Source organism: Pogona vitticeps, chromosome 1 (genome assembly GCF_051106095.1).
Source record: "Pogona vitticeps strain Pit_001003342236 chromosome 1, PviZW2.1, whole genome shotgun sequence".
Taxonomy (NCBI): Eukaryota; Metazoa; Chordata; class Lepidosauria; order Squamata; family Agamidae; genus Pogona; species Pogona vitticeps.
Window position 1 is genome coordinate 340,302,248 of NC_135783.1, and position 27,215 is coordinate 340,329,462.

The window sequence follows — 27,215 nt, forward strand, 5'->3', positions numbered from 1 at the left end:
AATGACCACAAAAATATTAGCCCCCTGTTGGCCAAACTAAGTGTAATTCATTCGTTCGTTCATTCATTTAGTTTATACCCCACCCATCTAGACTGAAGTCTACTCTGGGTGGCTAACAATAATGCATAGAAGTAAAAACAATATAATAAAGATAACAGTAATAATATATTCAAGATGGCAAAAGTATCTAGGCGATGACAGGAGGGAAAGCCTGCCTAAAGAGCCAGGTCTTAAGTTTGATCTTAAAAACACCAAGCAAGGGAGCCAGACTGTTCCAGAGGCGAGGGGCCACTGTCGTGAAGGCCCAGTTTCTTGTTTTTTCTCTCTTGGCCTCCCTCAGTGTTAGGCCCATCAGCCACCCGTCTTAGCTTGAATGAGTGATTTGGGTAGATTTAGGTTGGAAGAGGCGTTCCGCTGGATATTGAGGTCCTAAACTGTTGCAGGGCTTTTATATGTCATCATTAACAGCTTGAAATCAATGTGGAAACAAACAGGCAGCCAATGCAAGGTGGGCAGAGTAGGGGAAATATACCGATATATTCTCACCCCAGTGAGAAATCTGGCTACCACATTCTGAACCATTTGAAGCTTTTGCATCAGTCTCAAATGTAGCCCCATGCAGAGCGCATTACAGTAATCTAATCCCAAGATTTCAAGTGCATGGACCAGAGTGTGAGCGCCCCAACATCAAGATAGGGGCACAGCTGGGCAATCTGCCACAGATGGAAATAAGCGGAGCAGACCACTGACGCCACCTGAGTTTCCATGGTGAGCACTGGATCCAGATGGACCCCCAAGCTGCGAACCTCACTCTCCGCGGTGAGAGTCACTTCCCCAAAAGAGAGGGAGTTTTCCAAACCACCAATGGCAAGGCCACCCACCCTCAGGACCCTCCGTCTTGTTCGGATACAGCCTCAGTCCATTCTCCTACATCCATTGCAGTACAGCCTTCAGGCAGCACTGAAGGGATGGAACAGGCATCCACTGTTTTTGGAAAAAAGGAGATGTAGAGCTGGGTGTCATCAGCGTATTGATGACATGAAGCCCCCCCCCCGGATAACCCCACCCAGCAGCCTCATATAGATATTAAATAGCATTGGGGAAATAATCGAGCCCTGCGGAACCCCACAATTGAGGCTCCACAGGGCCGAGACACTGTCTCCAAGCTGTACTCTCTGAGGACGGTCCTCCAAGAAGGATCGAAGTCAGGCAAGTGCCAGTCCACCGATTCTCAATTTGGAGAGCCTTCCCAGGACCATACCGTGGTGAACGGTATCGAAGGTGGCTGAGATATCGAGGAGCACTAACAGAGACATTTTGCCCTGTTGGCCTCCCTCAGCAGGTCATCAAACAGGATGACCAGTGCCATTTCCGTGCCATGGCGTGGCCTGAAGCCCGACTGGAATGGATCCAGGGCATTGGTTTCATCCAAAAGGACCTGTTGCTGGTCAGCCACCACCCTATCTACTACTTTACCAATGACCACATAAGTGGACTGGAAATCCTTGCAGTATGCTGTACTTCATGTAGTTGTTGGAAAGTAATTAAAAACTGCCATTGACAGCTGCACCAAAAATGGCAAGACAGATTGGAGTGTAGTTAGAACCTAAGATTCAGCCAGTTAGAACCACTGTTACAGGGTATGAGTTCTCTCTTCTTGATTCTACAGATTTTTTAGATATTGCCCCCCAGAACTATTTTCCTTTCTGGCTGGAGATTAAAAGGAGTTTAACTCACTTTCTCCGTGTTAAAAAGGATGACATGTGGAGGACCAGCGGTGTTTTCGGACATTAGAAAAGAGGAGTTTATACTGTAGACTCTGTCTTCAACATCCTGTTTTCCACAGCGTGACTTGAAGGCAGTACACTAAAAACCCTTGTTGCTATTGTTCTCCAGAAGTTTGTATGAAGGGGTATACTGCTTCTGAATCTGGATTCCCATACGGTAACTTCGGCTAATAGTCATTAAGAACGTAAAATTATTCTGTGTCATGACCTTTCCAGAATTGTGATCCATAATTGTTCTCTGAAGCTATTCAAAGCTAAAGAATTGTGCTTCGACAATTGCTTTGCAGAGTTTATCCATCAGCTCCATACATTAGCTTAGCAACAGCTCCCTATTGAAAGCTGCCGTTGCAAGAAGTACAAATAACATGATTTTGACGTTAATTTGTGCAAATTAGCATGTAAAGATAGCCTGTGGAGAGCTGCCAGTTTAAGTTTAAATAATTATTCCTAGAAATGTGTTGGTTGGATCACAGTGAATAGAACAACTTAGTAGGTGTATGGTTGCCTAGTGCTCCATTGAATAAACCCAGTCTTAAAGCTTTGCATTAATAGTTCCATTGAGAAAAATAGAAATACAGCTTCTTTCCATCCCTAGAGTTCTGCAAAGCAGATTAAGCTATGGGAACTCCATCCTGCCTCCCCCCCCCCCATTTTCAGATTACAGTGCAGTGGTGCCTTGATTTACAAACTTAATTGGTTCTGGAACTCTGGTTGTAACTTAAAATGGTCATAAGTCAAAGCACCATTTCCCATAGGAATGCACTGAAATGCAATTAATCCGTTCCGACCGAAGGAAAAAAAAATCACCAAACAACAACACTGCAAGACCCATAGGAAACGTGAGTAATCCATTCTGGCCGAAAGGTGGGGGGGGGGGGGAAGCAAAGCAAACAAACTGTGCAAGACCCTTTGGAAATGCAAAAAAAGCAAAGCAAAAGCAAACCATGCAAGACCCATCGGAAATGCAATTAATCCATCCCGACCAACAGAAAAAGAAAGAAAGAAAAGCAGACAAACCATTCAAGACCCTTCAGAAATGCAAAAAAAGCAAAGCAGAAAGCAAACAAACTGTGTAAGACCCTTCGGAAATGCAAAAAAAGCAAAGCAGAAAGCAAACAAACTGTGCAAGACCCTTCGAAAATGCAAAAAAAGCAAAGCAAAGAAACCCTGCAGGACCCTTTGGAAATGGTAAAAAAGGAAAACAGAAAGCAAACTGTGCAAGACCCTTCGGAAATGCAAAAAAAAGGGGGGGGGAAACAGAAAGCAAGCAAACTGTGCAAGACCCTTCAGAAATGCAAAAAAAACCCCCCAACAACAACACCCAAAGCAAAAAGCAAACAAACCCTGCAAAACCCATTGGAAATGGAAAAAAAACACAAAAAAACAAACAAACAAATCCTGCAAGACCCATCGGAAATGGGGGGGGGAACCCAAAACAAACAAACCCTGCAAGACCCATCATAGCATAGAAACATAATCCCACCACCCAGCCCAAAACCACGCTGCAAAACTCACCCAGAACAGTTTTTTTAAAAATACCGTATTTTTCGCACCATAAGACACACTTTTTCCCCACAAAACGGGGGTGGAAAGTCTGTGCGTCTTATGGAGCGAAGAAAACAGATTATATTTTCCTGTTTTCTCCTAAAAAATTGGTGTGTCTTATGGGAAGGTGCGTCTTATGGAGCGAAAAATACGGTAGAAAGCAGCACTTTACCAGGTAGTCCTAAGCCTCTTCCGATCGCACACTCTTTAACTGCTGGGGCAAAAGAGCTACAAAGAAGCAGCCTCTTCACCACCAATGGTTAGCAATTTGAATTCCCCACCTTTTTCTGCTGCCTTTTTCTGTTCATAACTTGAAGCTCCATTTGCAAGTACAGTGGTGCCTCGATTTAAGACCATAATCTGTTCCAGAAGATGGATGTAACTCGAAATGGTTGCAAGTTGAAGCATCATTTCCCGTTGAAATGCATTGGAATGGGATTAATCCATTCCGGCTGGAAAAAAAATACCCCCCCCCCAAAAATAAATTAAAAATAAAATACTGTAAGTCCCATAGGAAAGTGCCGGGGCTGCAAAAAACAAACAAACAAAAACCACAACCAAAAGCAAACGGAGCAAGCCCCGAAGGCACTGGGGCTGCAAAAACAAAAAAACGAAACCCCAAAATAAATGGAGCAAGTCCTGAAGGCACTTGGGCTTAAAAACAAAACCAAACCAAAAATAAACAAAAAGAGCAAGCCCCATGCTGGGGCTGCAAAAAAATAATAATCAAAAAACAAAACAACAACACAGCATAGAAACATAACCTACCGTGCAAAACCCACCCTGCAAACACACACACACGCTCACTCAGAAGCAGAAGTGAGGCAGTCCCAAGCCGCCTCCGACGCACACTCTCTAACTGCAGGAGCGAATGAGCTACAAAGAAGCAGCCTCATCGCCACCTACAGTTAGAAATTTGAATTTCCCGCCTTTTCCCCCTGCCTTTTTCTGTTCATAACTGGAAGCTCCGGCTGCAAGTCGAAGCAAAATTTTGTGGCCGGAGCTGGTCATAACTCGAAATGGTCATATGTCAGGAAGTTTGTAAGTTGAGGCACCACTGTATATCTGTCAGCTTTCAAAAAAGTAACTGAAATGTTGGAGAGATTTATTATGAAATGTAAGTGCCATCAGTAACAAAATAGTATGTGTGGCAAAATAATAATAATAATAATAATAATAATAATAATAATAATAATAATAATAATAATAATAATAATAATAATAATAATAATAATAATAATAATAATAATAATAATAATAATGAAAAATTAACTAGCCATTTGGTTGTAAATGTCTGGCCGGGTGGATTTGATTTAAATCATGGTTTAAATTTTTAAAAATTGAATGTTTTTTACTATTAAATTTTAAAAAAAAATCAATACTTTTGATTTATTTTTTAAGTCATTGATTTAGTATCCACTCTGATGCTTGGCAATTGTTGCATTTCCCCCCTAGCATACCTACTCCCCACCATCCACAGCCCCTCCTACCCTTGTTCTAGATGTAAATATTTAACCATTTGCTTTTCGTAACTGTGTATCATTAAATGAAGAAGCTGAAAAAGGGGGGGAAAGATGGAGGGAATAAAATGCAGTTTTTCTCATTGTTTGTTTGTTTGTTTGTTTATTTATTAAATTTATACCCCGCCCCTCTAGACCATGTCTTTGTTGTAGGCAGCATGCATTGCTTTCCTGCTGCCTACCTCCTGATAAATTCTTCAGGCTGTCATCCTTGCTTCCTGCTAAGATATGACATCCCTGGCTGCCTTTTGGGAAAATCAATACCCAATATATGTCATTTTATAAAATGGAGTCCTGCAGAGCTTTATGGACTCCACATGAAACACAATTTGCCAGCTGACAATCCAGCCTTCTCTTTTATACAAAGCCCTTGTAGATTGCTCTTTCCCAATTCAGTTCTTTGCCCCAGTGAGCAGACAGTTTTAAAATATAAGCAAAGTACACCTTTTCTAAATAGCAGCATTTTATCATTTTCCCTCATTGTATCAGGTAGTTCAGTTCCATATAACAAAATACAGCTATTAGAGGAAGAACTGCTGTTCTGTTTCTTCTTTTGAACGTTGCGTATCTTGGATGTCCTCTGCCTGTCCTTGATATCCTGTGCTCTCTAATTCTTCTTAAATTGTAAACTGTTTCTTCATCACCTTCCTAAGTAACCTTCTCTTTCCCAATTTATGCTGTATTGAGGAGTAGAGAAACTTGTTGAGCCTACACCGATTTCTCTTGGTGATCTCATCTGCTCAGGCGAATCCTCAACAACCACTGTTGATGAGCTCCTAAATCAGCTACTGACCTCCACACCTTTCCTCAGGCCCAAGCTAGACTTCCTTGTTCCTTTCATTCCCCCCCCTTTTTAAATGAAAGAAAAGCTTGAATGGCTGTAGCTGGAGATAGAAAAATCGGATGGCCTGCTTTCCTTCTTCTTTTACTCGTGCTTTAAAAAAGAGTCTCCAGGCAAAGGAGAGGGGGGAAAACCCACCCAACCCCCGAGTTTTCTCTACAAGTTGACATCTTAGGGCTGTCAACCAAATAAATATGTTGGCCAATTAGGCCTCTTGCTCATAATCACTGTGCATATTAAGCATAAGGGGACAGGTTATGGAACAAAAACTCTCACACTCCTGTACTGATTGTACTGAGCTAATCTATCCCACCAGTAGAGATGTGTACAAATTGTTTTGGCCCGCTTCATACAAATTTGCATGTGAGGCACCTCCAGTTGGCTAGTCGCCTCACTATCTGCCGTGCACCACCCAGGTTGTCCTCCTGAAGCAGCTGCCCAGTCTGGACAGGAGCTCGGGCTTCCCTTCTCTGCCTCCTCTGGCAGTCCACCAGTCTTGCTGTAGAGCTCTCGAGTGGTGGGCTGCCGAAAGAGATGAGGAAGAGAAGCTTAACCTCCTGCTCAGACTGGACAGCCATCCCAGGAAGAAGATCAGGGTGGTGGGTGGTGGATTGTGAGTGGGCCAGAGGGCTAGGGGTAGGAGGAGAGAATAAATTTGAATGAAGCAGGCCAAATCAATTCGTACCCACCAAATTTCTAATCTGGCATATATAGTCAGCCCACTTTTGCTACCTGTTGTAGGCAAAGCTCAGAGAAGTTACTTCTTTTGGACTACAGTTTCCAGAATTCCCCAGACAGTATGGCCAGGATTCATAAAAGATATAATTAAAAGAAAATATTTTTCCCCAAACTCTGGTCCCAGGTATCAGGGAAGCACTACAAAAGCAGTAAATCTTAAAATCTTATTTGAAAAGAAGCTGAGTTCATCCTCTGTTCTGCTTCCCTCTGAAAGTGTTGGGAATCTTCTGGGGGGAGAAATGAATTGGATGTTTGTCTGTAGAGCCATAGGTTGAGAATTTGATTCTCCACCAGTCTCCTGGGAAAACAGCCCACCCGTGTAGTCCTCGGTAAGCTGTACAGTCTGAGTGCCCCTCAGAAGAAGGGAATGATAAGCCACTTATAAATACAGATGATGTATCTAGAAAACCCTGGGAAGGGTCATGGTAAGTTGGAATTGACTTGACAGCATGCGATTATGTAATTAATTAATTAATTCATTAATTAATTCATTAATTTTTGAAAATTTAAATTGTCGTTTAGATCAGTTTGATTTAAATCAAAGCCACCTTGCAACAAGTATGTAGAATGGGGAAGTGGCATGCCTAATTTTTGATATTTGCATTGAATTCTGTCTGTGTAGCTTCTTATCATTTTATTATTGTTTGTTACCAAGATGGGGATAAGCTTACTCCAGACATAGCTGACACTCTCCCTTTTGGAATGTGAATTTGCCTGGGGGTTCAGATGCTAACACAGTGATGGACACAGACTGCTGATAGGTAAAGGTAAAGGTTCACCTTGACATTTAGTCCAGTCGTGTCCGACTCTAGGGCACAGTGCTCATCCCCGTTTCCAAGCCATAGAGCCAGCGTTTGTCCAAAGACAGTTTCTGTGGCCACGTGGCCAGCGCAACTAGACACGGAACACCGTTACCTTCCCACTGAGGTGGTATCTATTTATCTACTTGCATATTTACATGCTTTCAAACTGCTAGGTTGGCAGGAGCTGGGACAAGCAATGGGAACTCAATCCATTGTGTGGATTCGATCTTACGACTGCTGGTCTTCTGACCTTGCAGCACAGAGGCTTCTGCGGTTTAACCCACAGCGCCACCACGTCCCTATATTGCTGATAACTCTAATATGCGTCAGATGAGGCTTGGCCATTCAGCTGATCAGCATAAAGTATTCTCATGCCAATGGCTAAGTACTTACAGTTGGAATAGAAAAGGTTGTTCTGAGTTAAAAAATAAACAAAAAATGCTGCACAAGTTAACTGTTTAGAATTTAATTTATTCCTGTGAGAATTGTCATTAATTATTATTCATAGCTACCAATATTATACAAATGCATGCCAGTTTAAGAGATAAAGTTGGCTTTTATGTGGAACAGAAACTACAGCTAAAACAGTTACAAATGTTGTTTGAAATTAAATGAATACCATTGCGTGTAGCAAACAAAAAGGGCAGAAGTTATTTCTGAATTTGGCTATGGCAGCAGTGCAGAATAAACTGTGCGAGAGACTTAAAGAAGGGCTGAGATAATGTGATTCCCCCCACTCTTACTATGTAATGGCAGGTAGATTGTCATTTATGCATAAATATTATCAAACAATGTGCAGTCAGTTGCCTGGTATGCTAATCCTCTATATTCTAATCCTGCAAGTAATGCAAAGAGAATACACAGGTTTCATAATAGTTAAGAGTGGCTCACAAGAAGCATTTCAGGAAAACAAACAGAAATTAATTCTGAAGCTGGTACTGATCGAGATATAATGGAGATGCATGTTGCTACTCCTTCCTTTTAGCTCAGAATGAGATTTGGTGTGTACCCAGGAGCTTTTTCCAGTTTGGAGTCAAAAGGCATATTGGTGACAGCTGGGGCCATTGAGAAAGATGAAGCAGCAGCAAATTTAATTTATGCCCTTTAGCTGTCAGTTGTAAGAAAATCTTGTTACGTTGCCTCTTGGGAACTGGCCAACCTTGATCTAAGATCAAGGCATTCTGGGTTGACTGAAGTGTAGAAGTGCAACAGAAGGGACAGCCCAGTGATGGAGTTATTGCAGAAATATAAACAAGAGGTAACCAGGTCATAAGTTTCTGCAGTTGTATATTGACAGCTAGTACATTTCTGTCCCTTAACACCTCTGACTTTTTGTCCAACAAAAAATGTAAGACCAATAAAGCAGCACCAAGAGTAACTGACAAATCATCATTCTTCTCCCTCTTCCGTCATTAATAAAGACATTGATTCTGAAGAGCTGTCAGGATGATTACATTGAACAAGTGTTGGTACTCACTGTCATATTTATACTGACAAATTTTGCTGAGATTCTTAACAGGCTTGTATTTGTCAAATGTGGAGTATTGGGGTGTCAGGTCAGAGAGTGTGATGCCTGAATTTCTCCCTAAGACTCTAAGGGAAAAAAATCAGAAGCTGTCACAGCTGGCATTTATCCCAGAATGGGCTACCGTATATGCCGGCGTACAAGATGACTTTTTGGCCCCGAAAAACATGCCTCCAGGTGGGGGTTGTCTTGTACACCGGGTGCACTTCAACCCCAACAGCCCAAAGCGGGTGTATCTGCGCGCCTCTGATAGCGTGAAGCCGAATCGTGTCTCTGACCGCCCCTCCAACAGCTGACTCCGAAAGCCAGGGCACCACGTCCCTCTGTTCGGCAGCTCCAGTCTAGGAGGGAGCTCCCCCAAGTCAAAGCCCAGGCAGAGCTCCACCAATATTCCCAACTCCCAAAAATGCCGCTCCCGGTTCTCTGACCCGACAGTTCTCCCGCTGTTCGAGCTGCTCAAGTTGGTCTGCCTGCAGGCACAATCCATGGAGCCAGTTTTCAAAAGTTTCTCTCCACCCCCTCGTCTCGGCTGGTCTCTCCAGTTTGTCTCGCTGGTCCTCCGGAGGGAAAGAGAGTCACCCTGGCAGCAGAGTCCTCCAGGCAACAAATGGAGGCAGCACTTCAAAGTGTTTCAGACGCTTTGAAACAGACACCTCACGACCCCAGACATTTGGTGTGTGGAAGGTGTGCGGAAGAGGAAGTAGTCTTGTATGGCGAGTATATAGGGATCTCTATATTTTGAGTGGAAATGTTGGGGGTCGCCTTATACACCCAGTCGCCTTGTATGCCGGCAAATACGGTAATTCCAGAATAAAACCAGGTAAACATTCCCAATCATATAAAAATTAATCTGGGTATCAAGGTGTCTTTTCATTGTTGGAATAATTCCAGACATCATCAGCTTGTCTCTTTCTACAAACTTTATTCATCCAAATTGCTTCTGTGTTCCATAACCGCAAAAATACCTCCCAAATATTGAAAACATCCCAAAGTCTTACAGCTATAGGAAAAATGTAGGTACAAATGCAAACTTCATCTTTGCAAATTATGAAAAGCTTCAGAGCTGATTGCCATCAAAAATTCTTTTACAGCAATGAAGAAGCTGCAAACAAAAGTACATTCAAAAACAAAGCTTAAGTTGTAGGCTGAACTGAAATCGTGTTATATTCATGTTTCAAAACTGCAGGAAAGCACATTCTAAAACTGCAGGAGTAATAGCTTACAAAGGAACACTGAAAAGCAGAGAATACATCTTTAAAATACATTATTAAACGGTAAAAAGCTTTATACATAGATTTAAGCATTCTTTAGCCTTTAACAATATTATTAGACACACATGAAAAATATTCCAAGTGCTCATCCAGCAAAGCCAGTTTAAATCTATGGAACAAAATTCATGCTGAACTTTTGTGTTCCAACGTAGTGCTGCAATGTGTGCTGCTACATGTTACTGCTCTTTCATGTCTGGTGCCCACTGTTGTTGTTGTTAGGCAGTGTGTGTGTAAAACATTTCACATTGCATGTACTATGTGACTCTTTGCCTACCTGTATTCATATTTCTCCCAGTTGCTTACATTTCTCTTCATCTGTAAAGAATTGAATTATGCTGGTGTCCTAATACTGATCTCTATAAAAGGTCAGATTTTTTTCAATGACAATCTCTATTGCTTTTACCAGGGTGGCAAAATACAACTCCCATAACTTGTGAGACTGGCAATGTGCACCTATAACAGCTATTAGTTTGAGTAAATGTGTCCCTGTGCTTAGTACAGTGGTGCCTCGCGAGACAGGCGGCTCCGTTTAACGACGAATCTGCATTACAACAAGGTTTTTGCGATTGCAAAACGACGTTTTCAGTGGGGGAATTTCGCTGTGCGATGATCGGTTCCCTGTTTCGGGAACCAATTTTCGCTTCCCAATGATCAAAACAGCTGATCGTCGGGTTTTCAAAATGGCCGCCAGGTGCTCAAAATGGCTCCCCGCTGTGTTTAAGAGCCATTTTTCGCTGCACAGGCACCCAAAAATGGCCGCCCCAATGGAGAATTTTCGCTAGACTGAGTTCTTAACCGATTGGAACGCATTAACCAGGTTTTGATGCATTTCAGTAGCTTTTTTATTTTCGCTTTATGACGTTTTCGTTCTACAGCAATTTCACTGGAACGAATTAATGTCGTAATGCGAGGCACCACTGTACCAGTTTTTTGGGTAGCATTTTACTGGGTTAGCAAAATGCTGTGGCTTTAAAATGCTGGTGGACTACGTTAGTCAGGTTCCAATTTGCTCTGCCTGTACTTTAAGACTCTAGGAAGTTCCTCCCCCCCATTCAGTTGTTTTTTATATCTTAGTACAATGGTGCCTCGCAAGACGATTGCTTCTCATGACGATGAGGTTTTCAGAGTGATCTTGCACTTTGTTTAACGATGTTTCCTATGGGCGATTTTCGCTTTGCGATGTTAGGGACCTTGCCTCGCAAGACGGTTAAATTTTAGGTCCCTGTTTTTTGCTTTACGATGTTTTTGACAGCTTGGTCTTGCTTCGCTATATGAGTCTTTTAATGGTCTCTGTTTCGTTAGACGGCTGTCTTCGCTTGGGAACCGCATTTCGCTTAACGATGTTTCCTATGGCAATTTTCGCTTTACGATGACAATCCGTTCCCATTGAAACGGATTATCAGGTTTTCAATGCATTTCAATGGGAAAACGTGTTTCGCAAGACGATGTTTTCGCTTAACAGCAATTTTCGCGGAACGAATTAACATCGTCTTGCGAGGCACCACTGTATTTGTTCTCACCTTCAGTTGCCAGCCATGAAAGAAACTCTTTTGCAAGGCAATGTTATTCTACATTTACCGTGGTTCCAGAACTAGCTGGAAACCTGACTAATTGTTTTGCAGTAACTTTTAGTAAACTGCTGTTCAAACCTCATTTTTAAAGCACAATGTATGTTTTCAGGACTGTATTTTTTCTATATGCTCAATTTTTTAGCACTCTGTGCAAACAAAATTCCACGTCTTGACACAGGTCTTCAAGCAAATGCGTGCTCAGTGTGCATAATGTATTTAATTTTCATTTGAATTTCAGGAGGATAAAATAGTGCTTCACTTCCATGTCCATGCATTTAACCTTGTAGGTTTATTTTCTTCTATTATAGTATTTATCAAATCCAACATGGACGCAAGCAAGAAAACAGATCCCCCAGTGTCTATGGAAACAGTCCAGCAAAAGGCAAATCCTGATCGTGGCCCTGTAGCATCCATTTATATACCAGAACAAGGTGGCTACAAAGAAAAATTTGTGAACGCCGTGGAGGACAAATACAAATGTGAAAAGTGTCATCTTATATTGTGCAATCCAAGACAGACAGAATGTGGACATCGATACTGTGAGACCTGCATGAACACCTTGCTAAGGTTAGTGTTCTTTGGTATTCGATTGGATTAACAGGTTTAAGAACACTCTGAAGTTACAGCATTTGTTTCTACCTTGGAACCCTTTCCTGTCCCACGTTTTCTGCTTAAACCTTGTACAGTATGTATCAAATAGATAGATAAAGAAGCAGCGATCAAAGATCCATACCAAACACCTGGATTTTATCAGGTTACTGTTTCTTAATGTAGTGTACTGGGGATCCAGAGAATACTGTATTTTATGAAATTTAGACATTATGAAATGCTTTAAAATAGTTTTTTAACCTTAGTTTTAATATTGATTAATATTTAATTGTTTTAATATAGGGTTGGGTTTTTTTGTATTTTAAACTTGTTCTACTGGATAGTTTTAAGTGTTGTGCGCCACCTGGAGTCCTCTATGGAGAGAAAGGCAACGTATAAATAATATAAATAAGTAAATAATTTCCCACATTACTTAAGAGGCATTTCAGGGAGCAGCTTTCTACGCGCTTTGAAACCTCTGTGCGACATTAAGGAGGGGGTTAACATGAGTGATCACACATTTTCACTGACTCCTTGTGTTTGAGATATAATATGTGGAGAGAAGGGCTTTGTATGTCACAGGCACAGTAATTAGCAAAGACACTTCCAGTCCCTGTCATAGCAAAAGCTATAAAACGCTTGAGAAATATTTAAATGATTCTGTGAGAAGTTGCTGTTGCTGAACGAATTCTTGGCAGTTCTGAAATAATACAGGGAGACTTAAGAATTGGCATTTTCATACGTAGGCATGGTGGTGTCACCATTGTACAGGTGTGAAAGGAAACAAGGGGAGGTGAAGACACCCCAGCTCAGGGCTCTCAGCTTTTGGAGTGACGGGTTGCGATATTGTTTCAGGCGGTTGGCTGCTAATTACAGGCTACTGCTGTTAAGCTCATTGCGCAGCCTCTGGACTCTCTATGCTCCTTCATCCATCACTCTAAATATACAGACATCAGGAACACATCTTCCTTAATCAAAGTGAGTGTTCTTTTTCATTGCAGGATTTGAGGAAGGAAGTCTAATAATTTGTGAGGGGGGGGATTAGAAACTTGTCATATGAATCATAGCTGGTCCGAGAATAGAGGAAATAATAAAAAGGTTAGATGAGCTGAAGTAGACTGTGATAAAAGTTCACTAGGAAGAAGATACTTCTGACTTAAATTACTATTTGCAAAATGTGGAACTCGATATCACCCCCGGAATTGTCCCACCAGTGTGTCCAGTTTTTCTGTTGACTAAAGGTTTCTGGGAATTAAGCTTTAGATTTGTAATTAAGTGACACCATGTCAAGTGGGTGTATGTACAGGTGCTTTCTATCGTTGTTCATATGCATAGAAACTGGAAGTAACAGGCAGTTTTGTGGAGTTTTGTACCTGAGAATCTAACTGCCTTGCTGCTTTGCGTACTATAGACCTTTTCTAAGTAATACTTTTAAAAGTACTCTCCTTCCCCCTCCCACCTAGTCATTATGGAATTGGATTTTCTTCCTCTTCAGCAATTAAGTGAATGAAATGTGTGTCATGGTGGTGTCGATTTCAAAGCTGAGTGAGGATGGAAAGCCGGTGGTGCAAGCAGTTCCTTTCTCAGTGCCCATTTACTCGTTAGCATATAACGATTATACTGTGGTGCTTCTTACAATCTCTATGGGTCATCTGAGGATGCAGATACAAGAACCACCGAAGACACCTCGGAAAAGATTACCGCTCAATATGCAGCAGGAGTCTAGAAGAGCAAACAGGATGTATGACTGAATTCAGCAGCGAGGAGACAGCACCACTATATCTTGTGTTTGTTTCTACTGGCTGTATCCCCATCTTAAGAGGGGGGAGGAATTAAAGATGAAGGGAACAGTGAGGGACTCTTCAGACATTTGGAAAGGGCATTAGTGTTAGTAGTGTTACATTAAATTTACTGAAATAAATAAGAACTGTGATGGATGTAACTGACAGGGGAGTCTTGTCAAGGCAATCATGCCTAATAGTAGTTGCTTTTGTATTTTACACTAAAGCAGTGGTCCCTAACCTTAGGCCTCCAAATGTTCTTGGACTACAACTCCCAGAAGCCTTCACCACCACCTCTGCTGGCCAGGATTTCTGGGAGTTGTAGTGGGGTCTCGACTTACGAACGACCCTACTTACGAACAATTCAACTTACGAACCCGCCCTATAGGGGAATAAGGACTCGACATACGAACTTCCCTCGCGTTACGTACAGGGGAAAAAGTCCCCCCTCCCTCCCCTTAGAGGCTTCTGGAGGGGAAAAAAAGGTCAGAAACTTAAAAATAAATAAAAGAAAGTCACTTACCAGGCCTTGGTAGCCTCCAAACAGCAGGAAAAAGAGCAGGAAACAGCTAAAAGCCCACACCAGAAGGGAGCCTGGCAGCTATTTTGTGCTTCCCCCCCCTTCCTGCACCCTCCTCTCCCTGCCTATCAGCTGATGGGCTGGCTCTGAAGAGGCTTGGGGAGGCTTGCTCAGCACCTAAAAAGCCTGCCTGTGTGACTTTGTGATGAAAAAATCAGCACAACATGCTTTAAAACATGATTTAAAATTGGCTTCATTGAAAAAAAAGATTTCTAAAGTGCTTTGGAAACTGTTCCCTGCTTTCCTCCCCCCTCTAGTGGCAGAAGGCGGAATAGCATCTTCCCATTAGTTTCTATGGACGGAAAAGAGCAGATACAGATTAAATGGTTTTCAATGCATTTCTATGGGAAATGCAGATTCGATCTAAGAACTTTTCGACTTACAAACTGCCTTCCAATACGGATTAAGTTCGTAAGTTGAGACCCCACTGTAGTCCAAGAATATCTGGAGGCTCAAGGTTGGGGAACTAGAGGTCCCGAAAGCACATTCTTCTCTAAGAGCATGGGTCTATTTGGGATCTAACCTAGACAGACAGCATTTCTGGAGGAGGAACAGAAATGTTGGTTTTCTCTAAAAGGGAGCATGCAAGTGTCCTAGTGAACATCATGTCCAGGTTTGGCACTGTGCACATCTGGCTGGAAGTCATTAGGTTTTACGCTGGAGGAAAAGCTCAGGATTGAAAGCCAGCAGAGTATACCGTATTTTTCGCTCCATAAGACGCACTTTTTCTCTTCAAAAAGGTGGGAGGGAAAGTACATGCGTCTTATGGAGTGAATGCAGTAACCCAGGGCTCAGCCACCACCACCCAAAAGCCTCCCACTGCCATGCTGGGAGGTCTCTGAACTGGCAGCAGAGACTGCTTGCTGTTTAGACCTTACCATTCTGCACTGCTAGCTTTCCAGGACCTGCTTCCTGCAGCCCACCTGGAAAACCAGCAAGGCAAATAGGCCTATGGCAGCAAACAGTGAAAATAGCCAAGGACCAAAAGGGTGGTTCTAGAAACACCAGGGGAAACCATAAACACAGTCTCCCACTTAGGCAGTTGATTTTCCCATGTTTGGGGAAATCACAGGGGTCAGCTCATCTGAAGTGCAATAGATGAGCCTTACCCTGGGAAAACCACTTTTACAACAATGGTATCTCCCCTGCCAGGTCTGAGTTTGAATGGCCCCTAAGCCTCCTGGCCCTTTGTGTGCCCTACCCTCCAAAGGCATGGTGACCCCCGGCTGCACCTCCTGATCAGAACAGGGCTGCATAGCCCCAATCCCAAAAGAGGCCAGGAGAGCTCTTCAGTGTTTTGGGGTGCCCTGCAGGACCCCCATCAGGGGCTGGATGTTCCTCCCACAATCCTTCAGTGCACAGATATTAACATATCTGCCTGCTTGCATCACCCAATTGGCTATTGGAGAAGCAAAGCAGGAAGGAGGAGTCTCTTTCCCTTCACCTTCTGCAGAGAAGTTAAACCATGTGACCAACCAGACATGTGGAGAACCAGAGAGAGAGAGAGAGAGAGAGGACAGAAACAAAAGCTTCTAAAATTGCCAGTAAGTTTAATTTTTTTTATTTATTTTATTTATTTTATTTATTTTATAGGCCTGAGAATGGCGAGGGGAAGATAAAATTACTACTGAGAGCCTGCTGGATGGGGAAAAGGTGGCTAGATATAGCTATCTGTAGTTCAGAGCTTGGTAGTAAGCTGCATCACTTCCCCACAAATTAAGCCTAAATAGAAGTAATTTTGCAGATATTTAAAACATTAAGGGACCTGGGGGGGAGGCTAATGTGTATTGCTAGCCAAATTTCATTCTGAAGCACAGAATGATTAAAAAGGCACTGAGCACATGCAGAATAAAGTTCAAAAGGGAAACTAAAAGGGACCTAACACTCCTTTCCTTAATATATTACCACTAGGGCTACAGGTTTTATTTGGTGTATTAGCTTGCCACAATTTTTATGGACTCATCAGGAGTAAGGCAATTTGAATTGCAGAGGGCAGATCTGAATCACAGATCTGAATATGTCCAAGTAAAGCTTTGAAATCTTGAAAATTGGTTTAAGAACCCAACATTTCATAAATAGCATTTCACACGTACACACACACAACTGGAAACAGAAATTTTAGTACTATTTTTGTGTTAATAAAAGCTGCATGGTGTCACTCCCCCTGTTTTTATTGTTTTTTCTTAATCATTGTTGTTCTACAATATTGCTGGTAGATTTTATCTTTTTATTGTGATTCCCAGCTACTGTATTTTATCCTATTGTAGTCTCTAAAACTGGACAACCATCTGTCAGATCTGCTCTGATTTGGATTCCTGCATTGAACCAGGGGTTGGAATTGATGGCCTTACAGTATAGGCCTCTTCCAACTCCATTATTCTATGATTCTGTGCTGCTTTGAGATTATATTTGTAAAAGCAAGCAGGCAGTAGATGTCGTGATGTATAAGGGGCACATTTTTTTTGCAGAGTATGGGAACTCATTCTACCAGTGCAAGGATGATAAAGCAGAAAAGGCTAGCATATAACATTCCTTTTAAACTAGAGGTAGTAAAATATGCTAAGGAGTATGGAAACAGTGAACAGTGCAGAGACATTTTGGGCCTCCTCATCTGAAAAAATGATTAGAGAGTGGAGGAAACAGGAGGATCAGCTGCAAAAAGCTGATAAAAGTAAGCACACTTTCTGTGGACATGCTGCATGCTGCAAAGTAAAGAACTGAATGATGGAGAGAGAGAAAACTTTATTGCTGTAAAGAAGGAAGGGAGGGAGTGGAAGGGAGGCATGTTTTGCTGTTTGCTTACACCTGTGCTGGTGGTGATTTCTTCATCATAGCTCTTATTGACTACCCAGCAACAATCTGTTTATTCATCTCTTTCAGTGCAATAACAATTCATTATAAGTGTTAAAACTTGAGATGGTAATTCCCACTCATTGTGTGTCATCTTGGTGTAGAAGTCTGCTTCATGATTCTCCACTTCTGGTACATGTATGACTTGTGAAATGACATGCTTGAGAATACACCAGTCCCAAAACTGTACTGTTAGTAGCAAGAAAGACATGGATTTTGTTCCTCCTTGGTGGTTGATATAAAGCATTGTAGTGTTGTTGTCTGTGGCTATTGGAATAACTTTGCCAACTACAAATTGTTCAAAAGCTCTCACTGTGTTGTACACTGCAAGAAGTTTGAGGTAATTGATGTGACAACATTTATCTATTGCTACTGCCTTATGAATTTGCCAGAATATTTTTTCCCTGTTTTCCTCTCCTAAAAATGAGGTGCGTCTTACGGAGAGGTGCGTCTTATGGAGCGAAAAATACGGTAGTTGCTAGGCTGTTAGAATGGTATTTCGGAGCGCTAGGTTCTGATCAGCCTGGACAGCCAGAACGACAAACGTAAGGCAAATCAAGCCTGAATTATCTTGGGAGGCAAAAATAATTTGGGCACATCATGAGAAGGCAAGGTTCCTTGGAATAGACAACAATGCTGTGTTTTGAGGATAAAGTGAAGACCAGGTATGTTCCCATGAGTTAATTGGGGCAAAGTCCAGTCCAACAGAAGCAGTCTCTATGCCCGAATAATGGGCAGAGGGATTCACTGTGAAGTAGCTTTATATACTAATGTTGATTCAGAAGACTAGGAGTGGGTCACTTTGGCATATCTGGAGGCCTTTCAGGAGCTACACAGCCCAACAGCAAAAAAAATGAGACCAGAAACTGCTAGAAAACCACTTTCAGTTTTTTTTGGGAAAAATGGTATTTTGGAGTGTTAAATGGGACGGGGAGATGTTGTCATTTAAGAGAAGTGTCACCCTGAATTCTGCTGGCACCTGCCTTTCTGTTGGAAAAAGAAAGAACTGGATGCTGCAAAAAGCAGCATTGGTTCCTAATAGAGGTAGGCATGAACTATCACTTGCTTGGTTTGTGCCAGCTCAGCTGATGGATGCACAGCTGATCCATGGTTCAATGCCTTGCCCCCCTCTGGCAGGTGCCCCCTTAGAGTCAGTGCCCGGATGAGGTGGGGGCAGGGAAGCTGGGGCACTGCTTCCAAGCCTGCCAGGGAGAGTGGGACGCCGAACTGGCACAAATCACTAAACTTGGTGATTCGTATGCATGTCTAGTTCCTAAGACTACTTATCTTAAAGATACGGCATTTGAATGGATGAGAATAATGGCTCCAGATGTGGTTTGGGATCAAGAAGATTGAGAGACATTGCTTCGTGTGGGTTTTAGACACAGACACAGAATGCTTCCAAGAGATCTTGCTGTCAAGAGTTGCGAAGTTTTTTCAAGAAGCCACAGTTTGTGAAAGTGGTGAGAGAAAAGTCTGGACAATTGGTCTATAAAGAAGCACCTATTCAAGTATACAAAGATCCCTGGTGTTTAATTGTAGCCAGGAGATGCTCTTTAAAATCTATAGTGGCCATTCTTATGAAGAATTGGGGGACATCCAGTATACATGAGAGGGCTATACAGTGGTGCCTCGCACAACGGGCGCCTCGTAGAGTGATGAATTCGCTCTACGAGGCTGTTTTTGCGATCGCAAATGCGATCGCAAAACGGTGCCCACATATGGCAAAAATCGCAGAGCGAAGGGCGGTAAGTGGTTCGCTTACCGACCTTCGCTTTGCAACCTGCTGATCAGCTGTTCGGCGGCTACAAAATGGCCACCGGACGCCCCAAAATGGCCACGCGCAGCGTTTTTGCGCCCTCGTAAAGCGAGGAGAGGGCACGAAAATGGCTGCCGGCCATAGGGAAGCATTGTTGAACGGTGAGTATTCGGCCCAATTGGAACGCATTAAACCATGTTTAATGCGTTTCAATGGGCTTTTCTTGCCCCATTCAGTGATGCTTTCACACAGCGAGGGTTAATCCGGAACGGATTAAATTCGCTGTGCAAGGCACCACTGTATGTTGGAATATATTATAGAATAACCTCATTGGATCAAGGCCTAGATTTGTTGCATGAATGGCGGTTTATCGATGACAGTCAGTCATAGAATCGTTTGAGATAAATATGAATTGGAAGAATTGATGCTTTTGAACTGTGGAGCTGGAGGAGAGTCTTGACTGCAAAGAGAACACACCTATTCATTTTGAAGGAAATCAACCCTGAGTGCTCACTGGAAGGACAGATCCTGAAGCTGAGGCTCCAATAGTTCAGCCATCTCATGAGAAGAGAAGACTCCCTGGAAAAGACCCTGATGTTGGGAAAGTGTGAGGGCAAGAGGAGAAGGGGACGACAGAGGACAAGATGGTTGGACAGTGTCATCGAAGCTACCAACATGAATTTGACCCAACTCTGAGAGGCAGTGGAAGACAGGAGGGCCTGGCATGCTTTGGTCTATGGGGTCACGAAGAGTCGGACACAGCTAAACGACTAAACAACAACAATAATTTGGTGGTTAGCCTTAGGAACTGGATGGGAGCAGTTATATATTAGTGAGTCCAGGGGAATAGATAGTATCAGGGAAAGAAATATGAACTGGCAAAATAAGGTCCAGAAGGTTATTTTGTCAACCCTTTAAAAAGAAGGAAAACACACCGCCATGTGGTGTATGATGAAAGCCCAGAATCAGGACTGGGTCATAGTTTTATGGAGCCACTAGACCATCATTCAGAGGTGCGCTTCTGAGACATCTAACTAGCCACCTAGAGTGGTCGTTTTGACCAGATAGGCGGGGTACAAATAGAATGAATAAATAAATAAATGAATAAACAAACAAACAAACAAATAAATAAATAGGATGATTTAAGTACTTCCTGCCTCTCTCCATCCTTCATCCCCATTATATCCTTCAGTCAATTGGTTGACTTATAATCCTGGATGCACAGGTTTTGGCTGATGTTGGTAGCTAAAGCTGACTTGATAGCTCAGTGCTTTAAGTACCTGGCTGCACAGCCAGAAGCTAGGAGTTTTATTCCCCACTGTGCCTCCTGTTAGTAAATTAAAGATTGGAAAAACTCCAGGAATAAGATGGATTGGGTCAAGAGTATTATAAAGGTAATATATTGTAGACAATATAAAGATATCTGCTCCACTACTAACAAAGAGAATGAATGTTGTTAGTGCTGAATATATTAAAAATAGATCCAATTGGTTTTATAGTAGGAAGACAAATGGCAGATGTGACTTGGTAGGGTATTAAATGTAATAGACTTTATAGGGAAAAAAATTGAAAGAGGAAATAATTTCATTAAATATCTTTAAAGCTTTGATTGTGTGGAATGGTCCACATTATAAATGATAATAAATATGTTAGGCTTTGGACAGTGATTTAAAGGTATGAGAAATCATTTCTATTCAGAGAATATTGTTTTGGTGGTAGCCAGGAGTATCTTTGCACAATTAAAGCTAGTGTTTCAGCTGTGCCCATTCCTGGAGAGTTCTCATCTGGCTACGGTGACACATGTCTTAGATATATCCCAGCTGGATTACTGTAATGCGCCCTATGTACCTGTACTGTGCTTATGGAAAGTTTCAGGAAACTTTAGCAAGTCCAAAACACAGCAGCTGGTCACGAGGATCACCTCCACCCCAAAGTACAGCAGCTCCCTTGGCTGCCTGTCTGTTTCTGGGAAGAATTCAAAGTGTCGGTGTTACATACAGCACTGATGTTACCTGTCTGTCATGGGTTTGGAGGGAAAGTTCCGTCCTATGGGGAGTGGAAGGCGGGACATCAGGAGGAGGGGCTGTATATGTGAAGCCTGTGTGAAGTTTAGGAGAGCTGGAGAAGAGCTGAGAGAAGAAGCTTGAGTGGGAGTCTGTGTGTCAGACAGGGTACTACTGTGTGTCAGTCAGTACCAACCTGATAGGTTCAGGTGTCTGTATGGTTAGCCAGAACTGATAGGTTCAGGGTCTGTGCTTCAAGTTAAGTGTTCTGTGTGAACCAAACTGTGTGTATGTATGATTGAGACTAAGCCACGTTACTGTATCTTATTCATTTGATCAGTTTATTTTTCCTGTGTGTTATGTAAATAAACCTTATTCCTTTGTTTGTTTAAAAATCCATCCCTGGTCTGTGTGACTTCTTATAGGGAATGGTTGGTGGCAGCTTAGTGAAACTGTGGCATATCCCAGTAGGTCTGGGTTTGTCACATTGATTGGTGTCCAGCGTGTGGGATACGACTGGTCCAGTTGTCCAGTGGTACAGCAAAGCCTTGGCAAGTGTGCCCAGAGCAAGGGGGGTCTAGTCAGGGACAATCTGAGAGCACGTAGGTAATCTTCTAGGTGTACCTCACGGGGGGGTGCGCTAGTAGAAGAACGTGTAACCTCAGATTGGGGACTAGATTAGGGAGCTCTGAGGCAACTTGTTTTGGCGGGAAAAAGGCTGAGGCAAAACTGTGTAAAGTAGAAGTGATTTAGCCTGCCTGCTGAGAGGCCTAGCAGAGGGGGGTAGACTCTGGCTCGCAACTGTTGCAAGTTAGTGCTGAAGAACAGCAGTAATCTATAGAAAGCTGGTTCTGAGGCAAAAGAGAAAAAAAAAGTGGTCGCTTTATTTTGAGGCTTGACTTTTGAAAGCAGCCTGTTCTGGGGGGGGGGATTATGCCCTTGACTCGAAGCCAAATGGCAGAAATGGGTGAAGTGAAAGACCCCCAGGTTGACCAAGGTTCTGAGGATGAATTTGGCTCAGTGCAGGGTGACAGCACGGGAGAACAGAACCCAGAACTCAGGAAAATGCTCATAGCCCAACAGCATGAACTGAGGGTGAGGGAAATGGAGGAAAGGGAGAACCAGAGACATTTTGAATTAGAGAGAGAGAGAATGGAAAAGGAGGAAAGATTAGAGAGAGAAAGAAGGCAATTTGAAATAGAGAAAATGGAAAGAGAAGAAAGATTGGAGAGAGAGAAAATGGCGTTTGAGTTGAGGAAATTGGAACTGATGAATCAGAACAATAATAACAATAGGGATTCTGAGGGAGGCCAATTGTCTAAAGCTGACCTGAAGAAATTCCCTGTGTACCACAAGGGAGATTGTCCTGAGGTGTTCTTTTCCCTAGTGGAAAGAGCGTTTGTGGACTTCTCAGTAAGGGAAACTGAGAAGATGACCATCATGCGATCTTTAATCAGTGGCAGCCTGGCAGAAGTCTATGCAGAGATGCCACAGGAACTGATGAAAGATTTTGCAGAGTTTAAAAAACTGGTGTTTGCCAGACATGGGATAAATGCGGAACAGCTGAGGCAAAGATTCAGGTCAATCACCAAGAAACCAGAGCAGACTTTTACCCAAGTGGGGGCCCAATTGGTGAGGCTGCTAGAGAAATGGCTATCTCAGGAGGGGACAGAGACCTTTCAGCAGCTCAAAGACTTGATAGCGCTGGAACAGTTCTATTCAGTCCTGCATGGGGAACTGAAATTCCAGGTGAGGGAAAGGAAACCGAAATCTGTGGCAGAAGCAGCCGAGATCGCAGATTTTATTTCCCAAATAAGAAAGCCCTTGGGTGAGGGGAAATCGATGGGGAAACCTAAAGAAACCTACAGCAAGTACTCTCAGGGACCAGGGAAAAGCCAGCAAGGGGGAGGGGCCCATGGTGAAGGGAAGCCCTCAGACATGAAACCAAGACCTCAGATTTTGGAGGGAAAACCAAAACAAGATGAGAAAGACTCAAAATATAGCAGAAAATGTTATTTCTGTCAGGGAAAGGGCCATCTAATCTCAGAGTGTGAGAAATTAAAGCAGCTAAAAGGAATTGTGCCTCAGGATTCGAGTGGAACCAAGCCAAAAGCTGTGTTCTGTGTCCAGAAAGAGCAAAGCTCCTTGTCACTGAGGGAGCCTGTTGCCATGGCTACTCAATCTGGAACAGTTACATCTGCTGATCAGGCTGAGGAAAATGGTCCTCTTGTGGAGGTCAAGCGCTGCTTGCTCGTGAGAACAGATTCTCAGTTGTTTGAAACAGCAGGGGTGGACGTAGGAATACTTGACCATCAGTATCGGGGGTTGAGGGACACTTGTTCCCAGGTGACCCTGTGCCATCCAGATATTATTCCTAGGGAATATATAATCCCAAATGAGAGCATGAAGGTGGCAGGGATTGAGGGGCAGGTGATCTCACTGCCAGTAGCGGAGGTACCTGTGAACTTTCAAGGCTGGAGGGGAGTTTGGCGGCTAGCGATTTCATCGACTCTGCCAGCAGCCGTGCTCGTGGGAAATGACCTGGCTGAACATGTGAAACGGGTGCTAGTGATTACACGTTCACAAGCCACCACGGGGACAGTTCAGGGGGGTAATGATGAGCCAGAGACGGAAGCAGAGGGGAGTTCAGAAGCTGTGGTGGAAACCTTAACCACAGACAGCCGATTTGGCCAAGAGCAAAAGGCAGACGCCACTCTCCAAAAGTGTTTTGAACAGGTGACTGACGCCCAGCTAACACCTGAAACCCCAGTGAGATTTCTAGAGAAAAAGGGGATTTTGTATAGAGAGACCCTGAGGAATATCTCAAAAGGGGGAGATGGGATCCGAAGTCAGCTAGTGGTACCTGAAAAGTATCGCCCCATGATCTTACAAAGGGGGCACTCTGACATGTTTGCTGCGCACTTAGGGGTGAACAAGACACAGCAGAGAATCACACAGAATTTTTACTGGCCTGACATAGGGAAGCAGATCAGGGAGTTCTGTAAAAAATGTGATGTGTGTCAGCGGCAGGGGAATAATCGTGACAGGACCAAGGCAAAGTTGTGCCCTTTGCCTGTGATTGACACTCCGTTCAAATGCATAGGGGTGGATATTGTGGGACCTTTGCCCAAGGCCACAAAGAGGGGGAACAGGTTCATTCTCACCATTGTGGACCATGCCACGAGGTACCCTGAAGCCATACCCTTGACTAACATTGAAACTAACACAGTGGCAGATGCCTTGGTGGGGTATATGTCCAGGATAGGATTTGCCTCAGAAATAATCACAGATTTGGGTGCATCGTTCACATCGAAGCTCATGAAACGGTTGTGGCAAATCTGTGGAATTAAACACAAGGAAACCACTGCCTATCACCCCGAAAGTAATGGGTTAACTGAGAAGTTCAATGGGACTCTAATGCGCATGATTAGGGCTTACTTGGCAGAGAATCCAAACAATTGGGACCAGAAGCTGCAATCCCTTTTGTTTGCTTATCGATCAGTGCCACAAGCCAGTACCGGGTTCAGTCCGTTTGAACTTTTATTTGGGAGAAGGGTGAAAGGGCCCCTTGATCTGATCAAACAAAATTGGGAGCAGATCACCCAGGATGACCCACAAGACGTTGTGACATATATAGACTCTTTAAGGAATGACCTAAAGAGAAACCTAGGGCTAGCAGCAGAGACCCTGCAAGCTCAAAAGGTCAGAAAGAAAGCTTGGGATTACCAGAAAGCCAGGGAGAGGCACTTTAACCCAGGGGAGGAAGTGCTTTGGCCTAGGCCCTGCAAAGAGAACAAACTGCAGCTGGGTAGCCCAGAAATAAAATACTTGGGTCACATAGTAGGGGGAGGAGTGATAAAACCCCTAGAGGCCAAAATAGAAGCCGTTCGTGATTGGCCTAGACCCAACACCAAGAAAAAAGTCAAATCATTTCTTGGGTTGGTGGGCTACTACAGAAAATTTATCCCAAGGTTTAGCGAGATTGCGGCTCCGCTGACCGATCTGACGAGGAAGAAGGCTGATGACCGCATCCCGTGGACCAGCGACTGTGAGGAGGCGTTCCAGAGGTTGAAGCAGGCGCTCATCAACTATCCAGTGCTGCGTGCTCCAGACTTCGACCGGGAGTTCATCATCTACACCGATGCGTCTAACAGCGGGGTAGGAGCAGTTCTTTGCCAGGAGGATGAGAATGGTGACCAGCATCCAGTGTCCTACCTGAGTAGGAAACTCCAGAAAGGTGAGAGACATTTGGCAACCGTGGAAAAAGAGTGCCTGGCCATAGTCTACGCGATCCAGAAGGCCAAGCCTTACATCTGGGGAAGACATTTTATTCTTTGCACTGACCATTCACCACTGCAATGGTTAAAGACAATGAAAACCCACAATAGTAAACTTATGAGGTGGGCTTTAAATCTGCAAGACTATGACTTTGAAGTGAAGGTGGTCAGAGGGTCAGTGAACTGTGTTGCTGACGCCTTGTCAAGAAGACCTGAAGAATGAAGACGGCGAAAGAAACATGGACTATGTATATATTTTTATGACAAAAAGTCAAATGTGTCTGTTTATTAAACATGTTGGTTTGTATGAATAAAGGTAACTTGATGTATTGAAAATGGTAAATGTTTAACTTAGAGTGTAAGTATAAGTAAGTATGGTATTGTATGTTATTATATGACTGTTTTTGTTTGTTTTGGGTCCAGGTTGTTTTTTGGTGAAAAGCACCTTAGCTTTCCCCCTACAAAACAACTTATAAAGAGGGGAGGTGTTACATACAGCACTGATGTTACCTGTCTGTCATGGGTTTGGAGGGAAAGTTCCGTCCTATGGGGAGTGGAAGGCGGGACATCAGGAGGAGGGGCTGTACTGTATATATATGTGAAGCCTGTGTGAAGTTTAGGAGAGCTGGAGAAGAGCTGAGAGAAGAAGCTTGAGTGGGAGTCTGTGTGTCAGACAGGGTACTACTGTGTGTCAGTCAGTACCAACCTGATAGGTTCAGGTGTCTGTATGGTTAGCCAGAACTGATAGGTTCAGGGTCTGTGCTTCAAGTTAAGTGTTCTGTGTGAACCAAACTGTGTGTATGTATGATTGAGACTAAGCCACGTTACTGTATCTTATTCATTTGATCAGTTTATTTTCCCTGTGTGTTATGTAAATAAACCTTATTCCTTTGTTTGTTTAAAAATCCATCCCTGGTCTGTGTGACTTCTTATAGGGAATGGTTGGTGGCAGCTTAGTGAAACTGTGGCATATCCCAGTAGGTCTGGGTTTGTCACAGTCGGTTCTAACCTATAGACCCCCAAAGCCTTGGGCCCAGCCTATCCCAAGGATCTCATCCTCCTTTATAACCCTGCTCAAGTTTTAAGATTGTCATTAAGGGCTTTTCCCTCCATCCCGCTAATTTCACAGGTGCATTTGGTGGGGACACAGGAGAGGGCCTTTTCTGTTGTTGCTCCGAGAAATTGGAACTCCCTCCCCCAGGTGGCTAGGTTGGCCTAGACCCTTCCATCAGCAGTTGAAGACCTTTTGCTTCTTGCAAAATACAGATAAATTGGCATGAATCAGAGATATAATGTTTAACTATGATAAAGAGAAAACTGAGTTAATTAGGAAAAAGTTTGATGTCAATATATGAAAGTCTATTAAATATTGGAATTTAGATATTCTAAAGAATTTGGAATGTTTGAGAGGAATATTTTGATAAATTGGGTCAAGAAATTAAAAATAATTTAGATGATTTTAGGAAGATCAGATGTTCTTAATTTGTAGACTAACAGTATGTAAAATGAAGATTTTACTTAAGATGATTTTTTTTATGTATGATGTTACTGATAAAAATGGAATTTGGAAGAAGTATGCATTTTATTAATGTCTTATCATTTGATTGTAGAGTTGGAAAAACTTCCACAAAATTTGAAACAGATTTTGGAGAATTTGTTAAGGTAGATGCAAGTTAATAGGTTGAAAGATTGGTTTGAAAAGATGGGCAATAAACAGCAAATGATAGCAGAATTGGGATCAGAAACAACATTTTGGTTTAATCTTATTTATTTTAG

At 42.9% G+C, this 27,215-nt stretch overlaps 1 protein-coding gene and 1 pseudogene across 11 annotated transcripts in view; one reads left to right on the forward strand and one right to left on the reverse strand.

Annotated features, from left to right (window-relative positions):
• Nucleotides 1-27,215, forward strand: part of TRAF3 (TNF receptor associated factor 3) — a 137,519-nt gene that overhangs the window by 62,799 nt on the left and 47,505 nt on the right. For all 11 annotated transcript variants that reach the window (XM_020793595.3, XM_078383802.1, XM_078383803.1 and 8 more), the window contains one exon: nt 11,910-12,168. In XM_020793595.3, coding sequence (XP_020649254.2) covers nt 11,927-12,168 — 242 coding nt within the window. In that variant the 5' untranslated portion in view covers nt 11,910-11,926. The remainder of the gene's footprint in view (nt 1-11,909; nt 12,169-27,215) is intronic.
• On the reverse strand, nt 15,558-15,710 carry LOC144586170 (U1 spliceosomal RNA; annotated as a pseudogene).